The sequence below is a fragment of the Danio aesculapii genome, chromosome 8, assembly GCF_903798145.1.
Source record: "Danio aesculapii chromosome 8, fDanAes4.1, whole genome shotgun sequence".
Taxonomy (NCBI): Eukaryota; Metazoa; Chordata; class Actinopteri; order Cypriniformes; family Danionidae; genus Danio; species Danio aesculapii.
This window is the reverse complement of record NC_079442.1, coordinates 8,795,260-8,817,579: the sequence shown is the minus strand read 5'-3', so window position 1 is coordinate 8,817,579 and position 22,320 is coordinate 8,795,260. Positions and strand designations below refer to the sequence as shown.

Here is a 22,320-nt window from a genome sequence, read left to right as displayed (position 1 = left end):
TTTCATACAAAAGGAGCTTTATTAACAAAAACAGCACAAGAGCAAGTCTATGTCAGAGGAAATACAGTACTATAAAGACAAGAGTCATTAATTGGGTGTTTAATGGCTGATGTTCATCTCACTGTCCTCGTCATCCTCGGTGGAAAAAGAGGAGAAAGAGATCGGCTCACACTCCAGAGTGCGCAGGTTCACAAGACAAGCCGTCTGTGTGCTGCTGAACTCTGGGATTGCTACCAGGAGAACATCTTGTCCTTCGGGGCCTGAGAAAAATGTTTTTTAAATTCAAGCAAAAAGCTGTCAGAAATGCTGGCACACACTGTTACATGGTGCTGTTGTTAATGTTATGCTGCCGTCACACTAGAGTTTGTCCATGCAAAATTCTGTCATGCGGCGCTGCGAAAAGTGGCGGGATTAAACAAAATGATTAGACATTAAAAAAGCTAGCGATATTTAAAATTTCTGTACAGAGAGGCCATGTTTTGATCTTTGATTGGTCTTACAGTCATGTGATGCGATTTCGCATGTCAGAGTTCACCATATGCTTTAACTTTGCATTGCAACGTACTGCGAAACTTGTCGCACAAGCTTGGATTTCTGGTCTGCTGCATTCGCGTGCATGTGAATGGAAGTCTATGGGAAAAAAAGTCCAGTTTATTAAACAGTCTTCTACTCACCTGTGACTCGTTTACTTTGGTATGTTGGTGCATTTCCACTGAAGTACACATGAGGGCACTCTTCCAGAATAAAGGGATCTTTCTGATAGAATGGGTAACAACCTGTAGAGTCAAAAGAGCAGGTCAGAGTAACATGATAGTTCACGGTGGAATATACAAAACAGGAAAAAGTAAAAGTAAATTTATTTTTTAATAAAACTAAAAGTTGTGAAAGTAAAATTAGTTTTACTTAATGGAAGTAAAAATTGCATTTATGGGAACACAAAACATGATAATATAATTGATCTACATGTCATATTTTCACCATCGCCATGTACTCCTAAAGGCTCCATATCAGAAAGGTAAAGAGAAAAAAAGTTTAGCATGATTCTGGGTATTTCTGGGTCATTTTAGAATTTTTTTAATAATCATTTTTATTTAATTTCAAAATAAAAAAACTATAATCAAACTAAAGTGCAGATCGAAATTAGAGAAGAACCTACAATTTCCTAAATTTCATGGTCAAAGCTTAGGTCTACTTAAAAAATATGCAAACAGGAACAAAGTTTAAGCTTATTTCATGAGTAATACACACTACCTGACAAAAGTCTTGTCGCCTAATCAAGTTAAGAACAACAAATAATTACTTGACTTCTACTTGATCAGTTGGTATCAGAAGTGGCTAATATGAAAGGCAAATGCCATTAGATTATGCTTATTTTACCAAAATAAAATATATTTATACTCAAATAACTAATTAATAAACTCATCTGGAATAGCAGAGAAAGCATTCTTGCAGGACTCCCAGAGTTCATCAAGAGTCTTTGGATTCATCTTCAATGTCTTTTCCATCTTACCTCAGACATGCTCAATAATGTTTAAGTCTGGTGACTGGGCTGGCCAATCCTGGAGCACCTTGACCTTCTTTTCTTTCAGGAACTTTGATGTAGAAGCTTAAGTATGAGGAGTGCTATCCTGCTGAGGAATTTGCCCTCTCCTGTGGTTTGTAATGTAATGTTGCCACCCACTCTGCAGATCTCTCCTACACACCCAAACTGAATGTATCCTCAAAACATGATTTTTCCTTCACCAAACTTGACTGATCTCTATGAGAATCTTGTGGCTTCCAGTTGGTCTTCAGCAGTAGTTGTGACGATTGGGATGCAGTTCAACAGATGATTCATCAGAAAAATCTACTTTCTGCCACTTTTCCAAATGATCAACTAGAAGTCAAGTTATTTTTTGTTGCTCTTACAACTGGGATCGACGACAAGACTTTTGTCAGGTAGTGTACAGTCATGTTCAAAATTATTTCCATCCTTAGTTATTAGCAAATAATTTTAATAATATTAATAGTAATTTGATAGTTCAAGTGACAGTTCACCCCCCAAAATATGTTAACTATGCAAATTAGGATAATTGGGCAAGATAGGATAATTAAGCTAGTGATTGCATATCAGTGGTTTCAGTAGACAACAAAGAAAAATGTTTTGACTTATAATATTGACCATATAATATTGACTTATAATACTGAATTCTGCCCCTCACTGACTCTTTTGCCCCCCAATACACCCCCACACTCCTCTAACTTATACTCCTCACAATCACTGCACTATTTAACATTTGCACATTTAAAGTTTGCACATATTCATTGCACTGATTCATTTATTTGAACTGTACATACCCACTGCACATGGACATTTGTAATTATGTTTATCTATCTGCACACTTCTGATTATTAATAGCATCCTGTACATATATTCATTTATTGTAAATCTGTTCATAGCTAATACAACCTGTATATAATGTTGATAGTACATCCATCTGTAAATATCACCATAGTTTTTCTATAACTGCACTTTATAACTTATACCTGTATCCTGTACTTGCTGCTATTGCACTGCTGGTTGGACCTAAACTGCATTTCGTTGCCTTGTACTTGTACATGTGTAATGACAATGAAGTTGAATCTAATCTAATCTAATCAAATCTAAAATAAAATAAAAGTTTTTTTTAATGTAAAAGCTGCTTTTATCCAAGCCAAAGTAAATAATATAAAATTCTCCCAGGAATAAAAAATAGTATATAAAACAGTCACCCTTTCCTTGGAGGGGAAAGAAAAGATAATTTCACTGGAGAGCTAATAATTTTGACTTCCTCTGCACATAAGTCAAGTCGTCTTAATCAAGTGTTCTCTAATAGTGACCTCCACTGACTGTACAGTATATAATTAATCAGAGAGAGGAATTCTTCCAGACCTAGTGTATCAGGAGCAGTAGGAGCCAGATGGCGCAGTCTCAGAGTGCTTTCTAATATTTCCAGATGATCGTCCACACTGCTGTACTTCACCATATCACTCACATTCTGTCCTGCAGTGCCCAAAAACCTGAAAACACAAAACATTTGACTATTAGGTGTTGTTGATTTAACTCATGGAGGATGAACATGAGGCTAGACACTCACCGGACTCCATCTACAATGGCTTGGTAGGGGTTGCTGACCAGCTGTAAGGTGGGGAAGGGAATAGAGAGCGGGAACATGCAGCGGTGCAGGGGCTGCTGGGGTAGGGTGTAGTTTGTTGGGTCATACTGTCCAGGCATGACATCTACTGATACAGAGGCCTGTAGAGAATAAATCAGAGAGATTAGACAGACTTGGATGGAAAATGTAAAACCCATTTCATTGTGATTTTTATTAATAACAGCCAGTCTAATCCACCAGAAGACTAGAAAACCACTAAGAAATGTGGTATGTTATATGCTTGATGTCCTTAATATATAACATTTTTTAAAGACTGATGTCATGAAACAGTAGTTTTATTAGTTTCACTGTTTATATGACAGGGTATATGCAGCAATCAGCAGGTAGTTTCAATACCTTTTTAAAGACCTTCTTAGGATATCTGAAGACCTCATCGCCACTCCAAGTTCTAATCAGTATTAAACCCTTAACTTAATAAACAGTTGTAGTTAAATAAATAAATGGAGCACAACTGTGCAACAGAACTCAGATAAGCTCGGAAGAAATAATAAATTACGCAGTTGTTTTCAGTGACAGGCTTCAGCCACTGTTTAAACTCGTCTTTCTCCAACCAGGAGTACACAAACTTACGTTTTCCCATTTTGCCGTCTGTTTCGCTCTATGGTTTCGCTCAGGGGTGTCGCTAGACCCAATTCACTGGGGCACGTGCCCCTGTAAAAATCTCCAGTGCCCCAGTAAATGCATTGAGATATGATTTACTTCATATGCAAGTGTATTTATTAAGAGTGGTAATTCCGAAATAAAGACGTTACTCTATGTGCAACCGAACCAACGCTGGTAAAAGCAATGTGTTTAATAAAAAAGCAAACTGACGCATCTCTGCGTGTGCACAGAGAACCTGCGCGCCTCTCGCACGCGCTGCTCTTCTGCTGGTGCGAGTCCCGGTAGTTAACGTGCGTGCCAAAAAAGTAAACCTGCTTGTTACGCGCCGCTCATGTGTTGTAAAACCAGAGTAACAGCATTTTTTGTTTTGCAAATCGACAAAACTAAAGTTTAAACAATATGGTGGTGATCTTATTAAGCATGCCTCCTGATAGAGTTTTTGTATGAAGCAAAAAGGAGGGACGAGGAGTCAGGGAGGTAAGACTTAATAAACCTAATTATCTGCCATGTGTCAAGTCTACAACAGATAATTCTATAACACATTTTTTTGTATTTTATTGAATTGTCTATAGAATTTCATTAAAATGAAATTAATATTTATGCAAAAGTAATTTTTAAATTATCTTAGCATCACTCCAGTTGTCTTAACATTGTTTTCCAGTTACATTTAAGATTATTTAGAAGAATAATTGTATAATAATAATAAGAATACTTTTATTTATAATAAATATTATATATATATATATATATATATATATATATATATATATATATATATATATATATATATATATATATATATATATATATATATATATATATATATATATATATATATATATATATATATATATATATATATATATATATATATATATATATATATATATATATATATATATATATATATATATATATATATATATATATATACACAAGTGCCCCAGTAGAGCTTTATGTCTAGCAACACCCCTGGTTTCGCTACAGGTGGAACGTTGTTGCAACTTACATGACATCACCTGGACGGAGGAGCTTGACTGGTCGCGCCCCGGCCCAAACCAATCATGTAGATCATTGTTAATATTAGGAGGAAAACAAATATTTATGTTTTTTTTTTGGAGTCAAACACTATGGACAACGCTTGAACAAAATTTAAGACCTTGTGATTAAGATTTAATACCTTTTAAGTGCCTTAATTTTCTCAGAATTGATTGATCAACTTTCAATACTTTTTAAGACCCTGCGGACACCCTGTATGAGCAGGCAGAAAACAATTAAAGGATCTTAAAAAATATCTGACAGTGTTTTTTCTTCACATTTTTTCTTTTTGCATATAATAACAAAAATATGATTATTTGTCAAATCACATACATTTAAAATGTAGTAGATATTTACACATGTTTTTTTACAGACAAACATTAAAAATATAAAAAAAAATCTATATATTAGTTTACAAAGGAGAAGGTACATCAGGAATAGTAATATGTTTATATACTTTGATTAAATCTGATTATACACTTTTGTTAACATGTAAACATTCATTCATTCATTTTTCTTCGGCTTGGTCCCTTTATTCACCTGGGTTGCCACAGTGGAATGAACAGCCAATTCTCCAGCATATGTTTTACACAGCGGATGCCCTTCTGGCTGTAACCCAGTACTGGGAAACACCCATACATACACATATACTATGGCCACTTTTTTTAGTTTATTCAATTCACCTGTAGCGCATGTCTTTGGACTATAGGGGAAACCGGAGCACCCAGAGGAAACCCACTCCAACACTGCGAGAACATGCAAACTCCAGACAGAAATGCCGACTGACCCAGCTGGGACTCAAACCAGCGACCTTCTTGCTGTGAGACGACTGTGCGAACCACTGAGCCACTGTGTCATTCCTCATGTAAAACATTTTCTTGACAAAATATTTATAACTTAAGCAATAATCAAGTATAGTTGGTGTCACATACTGCAACTGGTTTTTGTAATAATTTTCTAAAAACATTATTAACATTATTATTATTATTATTTATATTTATATAAATTTGGTACAAAACCTCAAATAAATAACCTCAAAAAGCAAATAGAAAACTAAATGTTCTAGCAAATACTGCAATTATTGGATTCGTTAAGTTATAAAACAGGGATTTCTTTTTAAGTTGTTTAGCTCTTAATATTTTTATTAGCAAATTACACTTTTGTTTGTATGCATTCACTTTTGTACTTTTAAGCAAATGGTGTAATAAACTGTTTTGCTGGAAGTGCAACATTAAATTACAATAATTATTTTTTAATTCACTTAAAACAAGTAACAATAATGAAAACATATAGAATTAACAATTAAAGAGTCAGAATCAAACTGAACTCAATGAACTTTAGACTGAATTTTTAGTAAGCACAAAAATAATGTAAATAATAGTCATATTTTTAAAGATGCCCCTTCTGAATACATGTTTGAAAACATTTGGAACATGTTGTTTAAACCAGTGTTTCTCAACCACATTCCTGGAGGACCACCAACACTGCATTTTTTGGATGTCTTTTGTTGCGTCCAAAACCGCATACTTCCATACTATATAGTACGCTAAAATTAGTATGTGAGCCGAGTAGTATGTCTGAATTCATAGAATTCGAAAATCAGTATGCGAGAAGTATCCGGATGACCTACTACTTCCGGCGAGATTCTGAAGTGCGCATTCCATGCATGCTGCACTATCCCATGATGCCGCGTGAGAGAAATTACGAATAGGAGTGACGCGACGCAACTGACGCGAGGTCACGTGAACATGATAAAATGGTGGATGTAGTACATCCAAATTCCATTCATACTTCTCCTATTCATGCTGTAAAGAACGTACTTTTCTAGCAGCCAAGTAGTATGTTTAAATTTAAATGCAGTACCTACTGAGTAGTTGGCGGTTTCGGACGGAGCCTCAGTCGGTCACGCGCATTACAGGTCTTTCAGTCTCTGCTAATGAGCCAATGATCAGAATCAGGTGTGTTTGGTTAAGGAGACATGAAACATGTGCAGAGCTGGTGGTCCTCAAGGAACGTGATTGAGAAACACTGATTTAAACAAGGCAGTGAAACTCACCACAAGCTGCATAAGAAGCTCATCCAGCAGTCTGATGGCCTCCACACTCCCAGCTTGAGTCTTCTTAGTCAAGTACTTTGCCTTAAAATAGAACAGTTAAAAGATCCCATGAAATTAAAACAAGGTTATTTTAGATGTTCGTATCAGTATGTTTGATTTAAGGACATCTATTTGCTGATGTGCGCCAAAACATTGACAAAATTCACATTTAGGAGATATGAACAACCCAAGATTGCAGTTTGTCACTTTCACCTAAATGGATCAACGATTTTTTTTTTTTACATCACCTTATACTTTAGTTTCTAATAAAATCTTCAGACCAATCAAATGCTTTCTAGTAAATGACATGTATCACCTCTTTTAAGACGCTTCTAAATTGCCTTTCATTTGATGCGCTTGATCTCAACCCTTTAGTGGCAGAGCTGTGATAAAACAAAATGCTATTGGCTGTTTTTATAAAGGGGAGGAGCTACTCTATGTCCTGCACTGTCTTCATATTGCATATAAGATTGTTAAATTTCAAATAAAAATGCACATTACAAAGCACATTATTTGACCCTTAAAAGTGCAGTATGTAAGTTTGACACCCAGTGGTTAAGCTAGGTATTGTATTACTGGATCAAAACAAGAGCAAGCGCAGGTTGCCAGATCGAGGACCAACAGGAGTGAGTGTCACAATCGAGCCTAAAGTCTGGTTTAAATTGTGTTCTAAATAAAAGCAATGGCACCTCAGATACACCTCATGTGCTTTACTTGATGTTAAATGCTAACAATGTGAGCTTGTTACTGAAAACCAACACATAGCGATTCAGCATCTACATTTAACAATGTTAAAGAGGTTTAATATGTATTCATTCAATTATAAACCTTATCATTTCGTGAGTGAGTGCACATTCTGTGCTTCTGAATGGCTGTATTTAAATTTCTGTTGCGTTTCATCTGGTGCAAATAGTCAAGTTGCTTATCACTGTAAATATCGTCACGTAGTGTGTTATGACACAGGGTTACAATGTAACCTGCTCACCTAATGTTTACATTCGTAATATTTATATTATTTGCTAATTAATAACCTCATAGGGAATCTGCGTCTAATATCAGAAGCTGTTACTATCCACTAGAGGTCGCATTTCGGTCATGGACTCATGCTTTAAGAGCCTTTCTGAATGAATGAATGAAATATGCTGTTTTCCAACAAGGCAGCCCGCGGTGCTGAAATATATTTGGCTAACTGGCAGGGGGTGGGTTAAAAGAACCAAAAAAACACATTTTCAAGGCAGAATATCTGACTTCAGCATAGTTTTCCAGATAAACAAGAATGTTCACTTAACATATTTCTTAAATATCTGCAAATATATTATGTTATTTTTATGCTTTAGAAGAGTCAAAAACTTACAAACAGCATCTTTAACTCATAATTTATTCACTAACCCCTAGTTTTATTTTAAGTCCCAGACTAAAAATAAGGCCTGGGCTGTTTGAACAAAGAAAATGGCACTAACTTATCTTAAAATATATCGGTGTCTTGAGTATTGTCTAAAGATGGACATATTTTTTTCTAAGGTACATTTATGTATAAAACATAACTTTCTTAATGGAGCTATGGCCTACAGCCCAGTTTGAGCAAATAAAATATCACAGAATTTGACTTAAAATGTTTGACATGTGCTGACTGGAAAGTGTTATTTGTATACCTTGGTAGTGGAGTCTTTGTCCTGAGTGCTTCGACTCAGCAGGTTTCCAGCTAGAATGACTCTAGATATGGACGCTGCACCGCTCTGCTCCCCCTCATCTCCAAGCTGACCGGTTACCATGTCAACCAGAAGCTGCAATCCCATCATGCTGTCTGCTCTGCTGCCGTTCAATCCCAGGCCAGAGGCGAGAAGCACAAACCTGAAGCAACATCAACATGATCTTAATACCAGGTATGAACCTTAGTAACATTTAACATTTCATAGCACTGTTGTTAATTGTACACTTAATATTACAGTAATGTGCAAGAAATATCGCTCCATATCCCCACAATCAAGCGACTTTAACTTATAAGTATGTACAAAATCATTGGTTTTGTGCAGAGATACACCCTAGTTCAGGTGTGTTTCTGTACCTGTCTGAGCTGAGAGGTTGTCTGGGTGTCTGGGGAGGAACATCAGCCATGCAGAAGTCTTCAACAGTGAATTTCCCATCATTCTGTTCTGCACCCTTTATGGCAATGACACTACCTAAAATCAGATTTCAAAATCACAATTCTGATTTGCTATCCATTGAATTAAAAATGTTGAGAAGGTTCCTGAAAGGGCTTGTTTATTAATTACTCACCCTAGTGTCATTCCAAAGATCTTTGTTCATCTTTGGAACATAAATTAATATAGTTTAGGTCAAAACTGAGAGCTCTCTCATCTTCCATAGACAGTTCCAGACTCATTCAAATAACCACAAACATATTTAAAACAGACCACAAGACTTCAATGTTTTACTCAGAATTTGATTAAGCTACTAGAACACTTTTGTGAGCTCATAAAACAAAACATAATGACTTAAAAACTGTTTCTTCTCCTCCGTGTCAGTATAGGACACACATTCACTAGATTGCCGTCCTCTTAATGACAAATCTCAGGTGTGCTTTGGCTTTCTTAATATATATTTTTTTTAAAAAAGTCATGTGCGGTATGGCCATTCGGGGTTTACATAAGTACACAGTGCTTGTGAATCTGAGCAATATACTGACACTGAGAAGAAGAAATTCTGGAGAAAAATTATTTTTGTTTTATGTTCACATAAAAGTATTCCCGTAGCTTCACAATATTTCAATTCAACCACTGAAGGCATTAGTGATGGGTCGTTCTTGAATAATTCATTTATTATGAACAAATCTTTTGTGTGACTGGAGAATAATGAAACCTCTCTGGGAGTGATTCGTTCATTCGTGTATATCCACAATGTGCAGGTGGAGTAGAAGATTAGTTCCTTTTTCGAGTCTACTATCGGGTTTGAGTCTTTCAATCATCACGTGAAAGACGGAAGCCAATAATATGCATTCAAGGCCAGAAACGGATTTGAATGATTTTTTTCTGAATTTTGAATGAGTCCGAAAACTTGATGTCTATGAAGGATGAGGGAGCTGTCAGATTTCATATAAACCAGGGGTGCGCAAACTCAGTCCTGGAGGGCCGGTGTCCTGTCAAGTTTAGTTCTAACCTCAATTGGACAGAACAGAATTAGCCAATCAAGCTTTTTCTCGGTATACTAGAAACTTCCAGGGACGTGTGTTGAAGGAAGTTGGAGTTAAACTATGCAGGACACCGGCCCTCCAGGACTGAGTTCGGGCACTCCCTGATCTAAAAGATCTTAATTAGTGTTTCAAAGACTAAAAATGTCTCTGTCAAAATTGTCTCAGAAGTTTAGAACAACATGAGCGAGTAATTAATAGCAGAATGTTATTATTGGGAGAAATCAACTTTTAGGTTTCTTGAATCCGACCTGTAACAAACTTTGGTGCATCGATGTTGCCCTCCAGTTTGATCCTCTGCAGTTCATCCTCCAAAATAAGCTCATCTGACTGGCTGATGTATTTAGCACGAGGTGGCTGTGGCAATAGATTGTGCTAAAAGAAACATTGAAGAGATCATTTACTCACAAATAGAAATTAGGTCAACTTACCAATTCAAAATTCCCTTTTCCTGCTGAACACAAATAAGGACAATTTGAAGAATGTTGGTAGCGTTTTCCAACTATGAACTTCAATCTGACAAGAAGTTACTAACAGGCTTCAAAATATCTTTCTTTTTGAGTGTGTCTGTAAAAATAAGCTCATAGCATTGAAACTACTAGAGGATGTGTCCAAGACTATTAAATTTAAATTTTAGCTGAAATATTTATTAAATTACGGGGAAAATAACAAATAAAAGACAGCATGTGCTAATGTTTTACCTCCTCGCTGATCTCCCTTAGGATAGAAGGCTGCAGCTCCATGTGTTTGAATATGGTGCCAACTATAACACACTCTTCACCCATCTGCAGGTCACACAGCTTCCTGATGGGCACCTCAGAACCTGTCACACACATTCATTTACGTTTCAAAGTGATTCAAGTAAATACAACAGAAACACGAGCATGTGAGTAACTTTACAGAAGTATCTAGAACGTTTCTGACCCCACTTGTGCGTGGCTCTTTCGGTGAGGATCTGTCTCATCTGCATGAGTCTGGTGGCGTAGATGTGCGCATACTGGCGGCTGAAGCTGCGCTCGCCGATGCGAAATCGCTCCGAGCAGCCGCTGTATGCGGGCTCAGCGCGCTCAAACACGGGCTCCTCTGAACCTGGAGCGGCCAATAATGTCTCCTTCGGCTCAAGGACGTCTGAGAACATGACTGAAAACAAGTGTTGGACATTAAACTAGTAACGTTATTTAAACAGTTTTACGTAAATAAAATACGAATACAATAGGATACATTGAGAAGCTTCTGGATGCTAACTTAACAGGAAAATAGCGGCACTTTCTTACCTTATCTGTAATTTGTCGTATTGTTTTTCCTATGGTATATGGTCAATCTAGTCAGTAATAAGGTGGGACAAAATAAACATCAGATCGACCTTCTTCGATGATTTTTTTGGTATCTCCCGCTAAATGTTTCACCTATGACCTCATGAAAATGTGACGCTAGTTCCTGTAAAGACACTCTTTCAAAATAAAAGTCACAGAAATTAAAAGTTGAGACCATTGTACACTAAAATAATTTATTTATTTGAGAAGTGTTGTTCATGACATACCCCAGCTTACAAAGACAGGAACAAGGACAGTCAATCCTAGAGTAAATAGCATATATGAGCCGTCTAAATAATAAAAAAAACTTGACACAAAGCCTATAGAAAAACATCCTTGGTAATTTTCATAAAAAGCTGCTTAATTTCATAATTTAGAGAAGACCTAGTTCTCGCTTACACCCTGTTTGCGAAACCAACCTTTAGAGGTATATTCATTGATAATACGTTTGAGCAATGCTTTACTCTTAATACTTTTATTTAAAATAAAAAAAATTAAATAAAAGTATTTGTGAAAGAAAAAAAAACAAGTGACAGACGACGTTTCTTATTGTAATTTATTAGGTATGTTTTCATAAGAAACAAATATTTGTGTCCCACAAAATGTTTCGAATCAGAGATTCAAATCAAAGAAGTGTCACTTCAAATCAAAGAAGTGCAACTAAAAACAAGCTAAATACAGTTACAGCTAGGAGATCATCACTGGTGTTATTCGTGTTATTTAATCATTCATACACTAAATACCACAAGACACTGATGATGACAGTTTGTTTTACAATTTTTCTACAGAGCACAGCACTAGTTCTGTAACGTGTACAAATGAAACAGGATTATATGCTTTGTAATAAACATGGAGAATTTGGACGTGAGAAAACATGAGTGATCTACTTCTTCCTTCCTCCTCTCTCCTTAAGGGCCAGATGGATGACGGCTCCATTGTTCATGTTGTAATAAGCCAGAGAGTTGGAATCTTTGATGAAAATACCCTGGAGAATTCAAAGAAAAGGTTAGATTTAAAAAAAAGAGCAATATAAAATAAAACAAATGTTATAACTAAGAAGAATAACTGTTTTGATTATTTTTCAGTTTGAAGTGCTCCAAATGACTGAATTTTGCACTCTCATCATCTTGCAAATTCTCATCATAACAGAGAGAGCTTGAATTTATTGCCTTATCAGCTTTGCTGGCTATTTCATGGCAAAACTAGATAAAATTTACATTTTATAAAAAAAAACTTTTCAATAATATTAAAAAAACTATAACAATAAAAATACATCAAAAGCTAAAATACATAAGATAAAATACATAAATAATAATAAAACAAGACAAAAAAATACTGATAATAATATGGAAGACAAAAATCTAAAACCATTTAAGGTTTACTTTTGATCAAAAATTCTACAATTTTTAAAGAATTCACGTTTAAAAATATTTCCTTTAAAGTCTCTCCAGATAAAAATCATTGTCTGATAACATTAAAATAGGGCATTGCAATATTGACATTTTGGGAACTTCTCCTTTTACTAAATGTCCATGTGTGAGCCATGTGCCCTATTTTTTTGTTAAAATTGTTTGTTGTTTTTTTACTGGCTGGATATCATAGTTTATTTTTTAAGCACTGATCCCATTCTTCTCTCATCATAATAATAAGAATACAAATAAAAATAATAAAAATAATTAAAAATAATAAGTATACAAAAAAAAGAGACTAATTTCACAGCTTTAGTGCTTAGAACAAATGTTTGTGAAAATGAATTAATAAACTAAAATAAACATTCTGTCCCGACAATAAATGTTTCAGCTGAGCATGAATGGGACAGCATATACTTAAGTTTAAGGGCAGGTTTAAGTAGATGTTATACGCAGATGCTAATATATTATGGAACTGAATCTCTTACACTATTTGTTAAATTTGAACTTTAAAACTTTCCAGACTGTTTACATTCACAGTTACATTACACCAAGTAAAATTTAAAAAGCACAATGGGGCACTTTAAACAATGAACTCCTAAAAGTAACATCTCAAGATTGCAATTAAGCTATAGTAAAGTACCTCATACTGCAGCTTCTGCTTTCCGGCAGGCATACCAGTGGCTTCATGGATCTTAACCTTGATGACAGACACCTGAGGCACAAAACATTTTGATTAGCGCTCATAATCTGTATACACTGAAAATATAAAGTTAGCGTTTAAAATGTGTACAGTTTTGTACATAATGATATAAAACAGTCAAAGTTGTTACCTGATCTGTGAGAGGCAGGTTGAAGTTCAGCACTTGTCCACTCAACTTCCATTCGGTCTTGTCTTGCATGTTGGGCACCTGTACTTTGACTGCAACGGGTCCCTAAAGGAGAGTAAATAGTAAATATGTGAAATATATATACACAACAGATTTTTGTTAAATAAATAATTAACAGCTTCTCTTAAGTTTACACAAAAAAAGAGGAGCTTTGTACCTTGTTTCTGCGCAGGAACTCGTCCTCTGGAATCAGGTTATCCTCGGTCTTCATTTTCTTGCTGGAAGGCTCGTCGTCGTGAGGAGGTGGAGGATGAGCAGGAGGCATGGGGGCCGAAACAGCACTGGGAGGTTGAGGCACAGGGGGAGCAGGTACAAATGCTGGAGAATAGAAAAAAGGATGAGTAAATGTAGGTTGATTACAAGAAATCCATTTATAAAGTTTAAATATTACTACATACATTAGTTCATTTAATTAGTACACCATTTATTTAATCATGTAGCAACATTATTATTCTTTAACTAATACTTATATATAACTTTTTTGTTATTATAAATACAACAAACATTAATAGATTTAAAAGTGAATCACTTGAAATAAATAAATGTTTCTAAAGTCACTAATGTTCACCAAGGCTGCATTTATTTGATAAAAAAAACTGATTTAAAATAATACAAAAAAAGCAATATTCTGAAAATAATGTATTCATTATAAATAATTATATAAGTAAAAAAATATATATATTATTAATTATATAATTAATTATATTTGTATTTTATATATTATACAAGGTCAGTTATTCCTCGGATGCCAAAGCTGAATTTGTCACTAGCTCCTGTCCTCAATGTCAAATGATCTTTCTGAAATCATTCTAATGTGCAGATTATCATTATTATTAGTCAATTTAAACCATAAATTCACAATATTATTGTTTTTAATGCAGTTTATCTAATAAGTGCGGCCCTGATGAGCATGGATTTTAAATAAATCGTTTATAAATGCAAATTATTCCAAGTTTTCAAACATAATAATATATGTGTAATAATATTTTTTAATAATAAAAATGTGCCTTACACTCACTAAAATAGCAATAGTGAGTTTATTAATGGAATAAAAACAATTGAAAACTATTAAACTAACATAGGTTAAATTAAAAAAACACAATAATTAAATATTTAAGATGTAAATTAAATATATATTTTACATCTTGTTATATTATTAAAAAAAACATTTATTATTGATTTGAATGTGTCTTTAAAATTACCAAGCATCTACAAAACAGATCTGTGTTTCCTAAGACTGACCTGCAGGGACGACCATAGGTGGAGGTCTGGGTGCCATAATATGAGGTCCAGAAGGTGGCATGGGCACCACATTAATGCGTGGGGCGTGAAGCATGGGTGGCATGGGGGCCAAAACTTGTCCAGGGGCCAAACGCACCACAGAAGTCACTGGAGGCCTGGGTATGACAGGCACAGCTGGGAGCAAGGTGGTCCGTACTGGAGGTGCCATCTGAAATACATATGAACATTAAGTGAGGACTAGCAGATTTTCAATACGGTTTTTAACATAATCAGTTTTTCAACACTCTTGGACAGAAGAGAAGAATGAGACTCACAGATGTGGGCCTGGGGATGTTGATTGGCGGGGTGGGTTTGGGCATGCTGGGAGGAATTGAAGGCATGGGTGGTTGAGGGATTTCATTGGGCTTGCTGGGGCCAATCTTCTCCTTGCTGTCATCCTCCTGCACCAGGCCTTTAGCTTTGTGGATGGCTTCAATCTGCTCCTGCAGGGTGATGTTAGCCTGAGCTGCCTGCTGGGTACGAGCCATACTGCCTGAGTGACCATCCCAGGTGACCTGCAGAGGGAAAGGAAGAGCTGTTAGACACATGTCATCCTCAAGATCTGTTCATCTTGTGTTATGCCTGAACGACTAAATGAATGTTTAGTATTTAACGGACTATATTCAGATGTTACACCAATTTTATTAGGATTATTTAACAGCATTGACTAAGATAAAGTCACACCAACCTTAACAGAATTTGTTTGGCTGGCTTAAAAATGTTTTGTGCATAGAGTCTGTTTAGTGAGAGAACTATCTTTCAAACCATGTTTTACTCATTTGTCAAAAATACCTTTTGCCGTCATAAATTAGAACAGAATGTTAATCATTTTCTATCTAATTTGCCTAAAGAACACAAGTATAACCCAAAAAATATGCTTTGTGTATGTTTTTTTTTTAGCTAGGAGCACAGTTTTGGTTCTGTGGACTTTTAGGTCTCTCACCTTCTCCTCTGGTTTCTGTATCTCCTCTTCTCCGATCTTCTTACCGATGGCCGTTTCTTCCACACCGAAGATATCAGTACGTCTCTCGGCCAGCTGCTTCAGGCTGCTCTCGATATCCAGGCCGGGAGCGTACACCTCCTCCTCAATCTGACGCTCTCGGATGCTACGGTCACGCTGCTCCAGCCAGCGGGGGTCCAGCAAGCCTATGCGCATGTGCTCCTGCATCTTACTGGCTGGGATCTTCTCACCCGTGATGGGGGAGATGAGGTATTCGTCAGGGGTGGCCACCGGAGCAAGAGGCTTAGAAGCTTAGGGGGGAATAGACAGAAAATCAGTTAGTTAGTTATTTGTTTAATTTAATGCTTTCTCTGCATTCAAGACTATATTCATGGAAAAAAATAATTTTAAATTACATTAGAAAAATATACACAAATAAATAAATACAAAATAGAAATCAAAGCATATTTTTCAATTTTACATAAAACACGGTTCCTACATCTTCTATAAAGTCAAATTAAAGCGCTAGAAGTACTTTTCAGAAGCATTTTCAAACTTTTACAGCACTTTACAAGATGCTGTTTAGATGCTATTTGTTATAGTATTCTATAGTTCAATTCAATTCAAGTTTATGCTTATAGCACTTTTCACAATAATTATTATTTCAAAGCAGTTTTACAAAAGGTGCACATTATTGCACTACAATCAAAATCAGAAAAGTTTATTAGGTTAAAAACGTTATTAGTAACTATAAATACATATAGTACAGTATTCTAAAACAACATTTTCTATGATGTTTACCCCAAGCCTAATAATGATTTAATGGCATTTACCCTTTTATAAGTAATTTACCTCCATCTTAAATGTGTCATTTTTAATCTTTTATCTTAATAAATGTATATTTATTTTAAATGATATGCATGTTCTCCTACGAAGTGGCAATCTCCATGGAGTTAGCTTTAATTTGATGAACAAGCTAAAATATTTAATTTTAATTAAATAGTTAATTACCCCCTATTTGGTAAAATCAATTATTATGAAAGCAGAACAATTCCATTTTCATCTTTTTTATAATTATTTTTAGGGGTTTTTAACCTTTGATTAATAGGACAATGGAGAGTATTCACAGGAAGTTGTGTGAAGCAGAGAGAAAGTGGAAGGATCCGCAAAGGACCTTTAGCCGGGAATTGAACTCAGGTCATCATAAGCACTTTGTTGCTATATGTCGACACACTTAACTACTAGGCTATTGGCGCAGACAACAACAATTATTTTATTCTTTGTTTTCTTATACTTGTTTATTTTATTCTTGTTTATGTAAAGCACTTTTAATTACCATTGTGTATGAAATGTGCTATATAAATAAACTTTCCACTTAACGCCTTTTTAAGCAGTTTAAAGGGCGTTATTTAATAATCGAAGCACTTTCTAAACTTCAACACTTCTTTCTAGTAAACAAATTCAAACAATTCCCTGAATGAGTGAACCAAATGATAGATGTCCTTTTAGTATGCTTTTTAAAAAAATCTCACCCTTGGGGTCGTAGTCTTTGCGAATGATAACCTGGTCTGGGGTGGGGGGCAAAGGTGGTGGCAGGGGGTTATCAGGAGGCAGAGGAGCTTTCATGCCATCATCATCCTCATCAGAGCCCTATTGAGAGTGGAAGAATAAATGCTAATCAGTCAGAAAAATATTCATCCCACTTCTACAAACTGCTCATCCACGCTACTACAATAATATGGAACATGGAATAAGATTTGTCTGGTCTGTCTCACCTCGTCCATGTCCTGCAGCTGTGTGTCCTGGTCAGGCTGAGCTGCATGTCCATCTTCTCTGCGCTCTCTCTCATCCTCTTCATCTTCGCTCTCCACCTCCATCTCCACCTCCTCACTCTCTCCAAACTTCTCATATCGCTCCTGGATCAGGATACGAGCACCCAGCTCCTCGGGAGTTGTTGGAGGAGGGAAATTACCTGTAAAATGCATAAGAGTAATAATTAATAATATGCACTATATTATTAAATGTAGAATTTAGGTAAGACAAAAACACAATTAAACCTATTAATGATATATAATATTGTAATAGTACTACTATAATATAGTAATTAACAAAAAAATAGTATTACCAAAACTACAAATATTTTAATCGATATACTAACCCAGAAATACAATTATGTACAGTAATATTAATATTATTAATTTTTAAAAATCTAATAACAAAACATACAAAATTGAGAGCTTTCTTCTGGTGCAACTGAATCTTTGTGCAAACCCCTGAAATATCCTGTGTTACACATGCTTACCTTGTTCATTAGGCTGAAAGTCAACAGTCTCCACCACAACAAAGTCATGCCAGTCAATCTGAGCATATGCCACTCTCTCCTTCTCTCGCTCCTCCTCTTCCTTCTTCCTCTCTCGTTCCTGGAATTTGGCCCATTCCACACGATACCTCACCTTCAACGCAAGGGAACAATGTGATTTGACTGGATAACTGAGCATACAGGATTTTTTTTGTGATTTTCATAATTAAAAGACTTGCATAAATATATCAATCATATTTAGCTATTTTAGTTCAGCTCTCTGATTGACCAGAAGTTGTTACAAGACTTTCCTGTCTCTATAACAGCAGAGCATGCCGTCCAATATTATGGGTTCTATTCTCAGGAAAACCAAGACCTGATCAAATGTATATGGCTTTGGTAAAATGTGTCTTCTAAAACTCTTTATCTATTAAAGGTTAGTTCACCCATTAATTTTAATTCTGTTATTAATTGTTCATCCTCATGTTGTTCCAATCATCCTTTAATCTTCAGAACACAACTATTTAATATTTAAAAGATTTTATCTTAGAGATTTAGATCCTATCATCTATAGGCAGCAATACTCATGAGACATTAAAAGTCCAAAAAAGAAATCAAAGACATTGTTAAAACAATCCATGGAACTTCAGTGGCTAAACTGTAATCATTCAAAGCTCCAAGAATACTTTTAGGGCTACCGATATCTTATGTTATGTTTTCATTCACACCCTGTGTGACCTGAAATTTAGAATTTTTATATTCATTTATACATTTGATTACCTGGTCCAAGACCTCTCGAGGATTCTCTGCTTCTTTCTTCAGTTTCAGCAGAAGACCTTTTGGAGGAATCAAAACCTGCAAAAAAACAATCAAACAAGTTATTTAATGTCTCACTTGAATAACTTGTATTTGTAACCTGTGTTTTGCATTTGGGGATTTCACAATTGCAATTGATTTTTTTGGAAAAAACTATTTGTTTGTGTGATATTACTGAACTAGAAATATATCTCAGGGCTGGTCAATAAATCTAAAGTAAATCACAAACACCATTTAGCAAAGCTACATTTGTCATGCACATCTTGTCAGAAAAGCACAGTATGATCAGTAATAAACCTGAGGCCGCTCTTACAGAAACTCAGAATACCAAAAGAAATCCCCAGAGTATTGTTGAAACAGAAACTTTAACTGCTTTTGCTTTTTCAGTCCAACTAATAAAGACACAACTGCATATTCATCAAGTGTTGCAAGTTGTGTAGCTTTATAGTGAATTATGTGTGGTAAATGCTGCTCCATCTGAATGTACCTTACTTTACTTTCATTGCTTTATTGACAAAATGTGCATGAAAATCACCAATTATTTTCCCAGCCCTAATGTATCTTCAAAATGCAAACACTTTTGCCTTCACAAATGTAATAAAAGGGTTTTAATAATATTTTTTGCAAATTTATTGACAGTTGTTATGAGCTTGCATTTTTTAAACCTCAATCAAAATTATTATTATTGGAAATAAATACTGAACACTTCTAATCTCTTTGCAAACCAATAAGCCCTTAGCATTACTACGAAGTATATTTCACCTTCGTATACTGCTCCACTAGTTTTGTGAAGTAGTTAAACAGACTGTGCTGTGGCCGCAGGAAGTCAAACTGGTAGTTCCTCTGCTCCTTCTGCATCAGTTGTGTGAGAAACTGACGGCCGTTACGGGCAACAAACTGTGCGGTCAGTTTCACCACATCCAAGTCAAAGGCTGAGATGGAGGGAGGGTCAGCGATGAACTCAAACTCAGGTGGAGGCTCTTTTGGCACGACTGTCTCATGGATCACCTGTGCTTGAACCTAAATCACAAAAACATAAGCTCTTTATAACATAGAAATCTATTAAAAGTTTTTAAATATGTCTACTGGATTATGGCTTGATTCTAACTATTATAGAACTATCTGTATACATCCATATTATTGGCAATATTTATATTAAAAAGCCACGAGAAGTTGCTGACCTTCTGAGGAAGCTGCTGAGATGCTGCTTGTTGCATGACTTTAGGAACGGCTGCGGATGGTTCCTGAGCTTTGCCCTCCTTGAACTCATTGACCTTGTGTCGGTAGTAGGCATGGTAAGGGTCGCTCGGGTTGAGGAAGTTAAATTTTGGGTTGTTGATCTCATTCTGTCGAATTCTGGCCTCAAACTCGGGTCCATTCCTTTGAAAAATTAAATTGAATCAATTATTGATTTAATAAAAGTTCACAAATTAAATGCTGAACTACATGATATATGTGATAGGATGTCAAACCTGGCTACGAAGCTGGCGGTCTTGTCAACAATGTTTCGCACTTCAGGAGGAGGGTAGATGATTCCCACTATGGGCTTTGTGGCTGGAGTTTCTTCTTTTGGTTCTTCGGGCTGTTGATTAAATCATTGCACAGCTTATTTAAAATAAGCAAAGTAATGCAGAAAACACAAACAAATATCACATAATACAGTCATAAATATGGAATTAATTATACAATGTACAACAAATCCTGTCCTCCAAATGAAACTGTGATGTGGACTATTGTGTGTGAATTTTAAGACCTCTAAAATATAATTTAAATACAGTCTCTATATTCGAGGTGTGTTTCTGGTTGAACGCCACAGTTTCATTTATTACACAAATATTGAAGCACAGCTGATACTTGTGGTGTCAATCTCAGAAAACTTCACCATTTTACGTGAGAATCCCATATCAGATAGACAGAGAAATTCAAGCGAATTGGAATTACTGCAGCCAAATGTGTTTCTATTGTACAACATAATACACTTCTCACTGTAAATGGTCCTTAAAATTATTTATCTTTATTATAATTGCACAATTGTCCTTTCTCATTTCGCAACAGTGATAACAAAATCTCATAATAAACAGAAATTTATATTACAGACTAATTATTTTTTAACAATAAATCTCAATAAATTTCATTAAATTTAAACATGCATAATTTTTAAATATTATTTTATATTAAAATTTGCATGTTAATTTTTAATTCAAGAATCAAAACAATAAGTGTATATTTATAAGCTTACATATAATTTGTATATTTACATTTTTCCATTATAAAGAAGAACAAGAATAATTATTCAATTAACATCTGAAGAATAATTTGAAGACATTAGAAGACCATTTAAAGACCACATTGCAGCCCCACAAAATACGCAAATGAAATATTTCAAATTTAACTATCCATTATCCAAACTTATACTTTGTTTAAAGAATAATAAAATGCAGTACGATCACTCACTATTTGTAATAAGTACAGGTCAATATACGTTTTTTTGGTAATTTTTACAAAAGTATATATTTTTATCTTGTTAATTACCTTTTGTTTTTACAAACATTAAAGTAGACACTACTAGCTTTAAAAATGCTTGACTTTGACCACATTTTGGGAAATAAAACAGTACATTTACATAATATATGTTTTATTATGCTGGGAATATATACAACGACAGCTGCAAAAGAAAACAAAACAGATATTTATTAAAGTTCTGACTTTAAACTAACGTTAGTCATTCTTCTACTCTAAACAAAATTGCCCACTATTATACTTATGAAAGACGAAAATGTAAGCAGACGAATATAAATGAGACGAACCTACCCATCGTGTCTATGAAAGTAATAAATGATAGCTTCATACCTTGTTATTCAGCTCCGGCTGCATGATCTGCACAGGCCCAGGCGGCATGACTGCGACACTACCGACTCTTCTCTGTCTGATTCAAACGTTACTGAATAAAATGCAGAGTTATGTAAAGTTACAAACTCAACCGTTATGAAAAAGAAACACTTATCGTTGTAAGAATGGCTGAAATTATATAAATTATGAAGGCAGTTTTACATAACTTACTTACCTCTCGTTAGCCAACAGCCACACACACACAACACAAAACGTACAACCGACAGACAAACGAAATAACTTCCGGTCTCAAAGAAAAGAGGGATTGTGGGAAATGCTGTTCAATAGTGATGGCTTCACGCAGCTATGGAAACCTGATGTAAATAGAGCCAGGACGCATGATCTTGCAAGACAATTCTTAATTTA

At 35.2% G+C, this 22,320-nt stretch overlaps 2 protein-coding genes across 2 annotated transcripts; both read right to left on the bottom strand.

Moving 5' to 3' along the window:
- On the bottom strand, positions 1–11,535 carry pold2 (polymerase (DNA directed), delta 2, regulatory subunit). The gene is made up of 11 exons (XM_056463127.1): positions 11,392–11,535; positions 11,042–11,257; positions 10,819–10,940; positions 10,369–10,492; positions 8,996–9,110; positions 8,583–8,781; positions 6,892–6,972; positions 3,117–3,274; positions 2,912–3,039; positions 675–776; positions 1–260 (listed from the first exon to the last, which is right to left on the bottom strand). Exons 2-11 carry the CDS (start codon positions 11,253–11,255, stop codon positions 100–102), a joined length of 1,404 nt encoding a protein of 467 aa, XP_056319102.1. The 5' UTR covers positions 11,256–11,257; positions 11,392–11,535; the 3' UTR covers positions 1–99.
- A 72-nt stretch (positions 11,536–11,607) lies between these two features.
- sf3a1 (splicing factor 3a, subunit 1) lies at positions 11,608–22,194 on the bottom strand. Its single transcript, XM_056463125.1, has 16 exons — positions 22,130–22,194; positions 21,916–22,006; positions 20,538–20,647; positions 20,247–20,445; positions 19,828–20,085; positions 19,030–19,104; positions 18,253–18,403; positions 17,726–17,922; positions 17,483–17,600; positions 15,954–16,261; positions 15,286–15,525; positions 14,972–15,179; positions 13,887–14,047; positions 13,673–13,774; positions 13,483–13,554; positions 11,608–12,415 (listed from the first exon to the last, which is right to left on the bottom strand). Exons 2-16 carry the CDS (start codon positions 21,961–21,963, stop codon positions 12,314–12,316), a joined length of 2,349 nt encoding a protein of 782 aa, XP_056319100.1. The 5' UTR covers positions 21,964–22,006; positions 22,130–22,194; the 3' UTR covers positions 11,608–12,313.
- Between the last annotated feature and the right edge of the window lie 126 nt (positions 22,195–22,320).

What these genes read in the sequence shown, in the direction of transcription:
- sf3a1 (XM_056463125.1), bottom strand. Translation starts at nt 21,963, where the DNA reads ATGCCGCCTGGGCCTGTGCAGATCATGCAGCCGGAGCTGAATAACAAG. An exon ending in AGCCGGAGCTGAATAACAAG is followed by an intron (nt 20,648 to 21,915) that starts GTATGAAGCTAT and finishes TTTAATCAACAG; the next exon opens with CCCGAAGAACCAAAAGAAGA. An exon ending in TACAGAAACCAGAGGAGAAG is followed by an intron (nt 15,526 to 15,953) that starts GTGAGAGACCTA and finishes TTCCCTCTGCAG; the next exon opens with GTCACCTGGGATGGTCACTC.
- pold2 (XM_056463127.1), bottom strand. Translation starts at nt 11,255, where the DNA reads ATGTTCTCAGACGTCCTTGAGCCGAAGGAGACATTATTGGCCGCTCCA. An exon ending in TAAGGGAGATCAGCGAGGAG is followed by an intron (nt 10,493 to 10,818) that starts GTAAAACATTAG and finishes TGTTTCTTTTAG; the next exon opens with CACAATCTATTGCCACAGCC. An exon ending in TACTGCTCCTGATACACTAG is followed by an intron (nt 777 to 2,911) that starts GTCTGGAAGAAT and finishes TTGACTCTACAG; the next exon opens with GTTGTTACCCATTCTATCAG.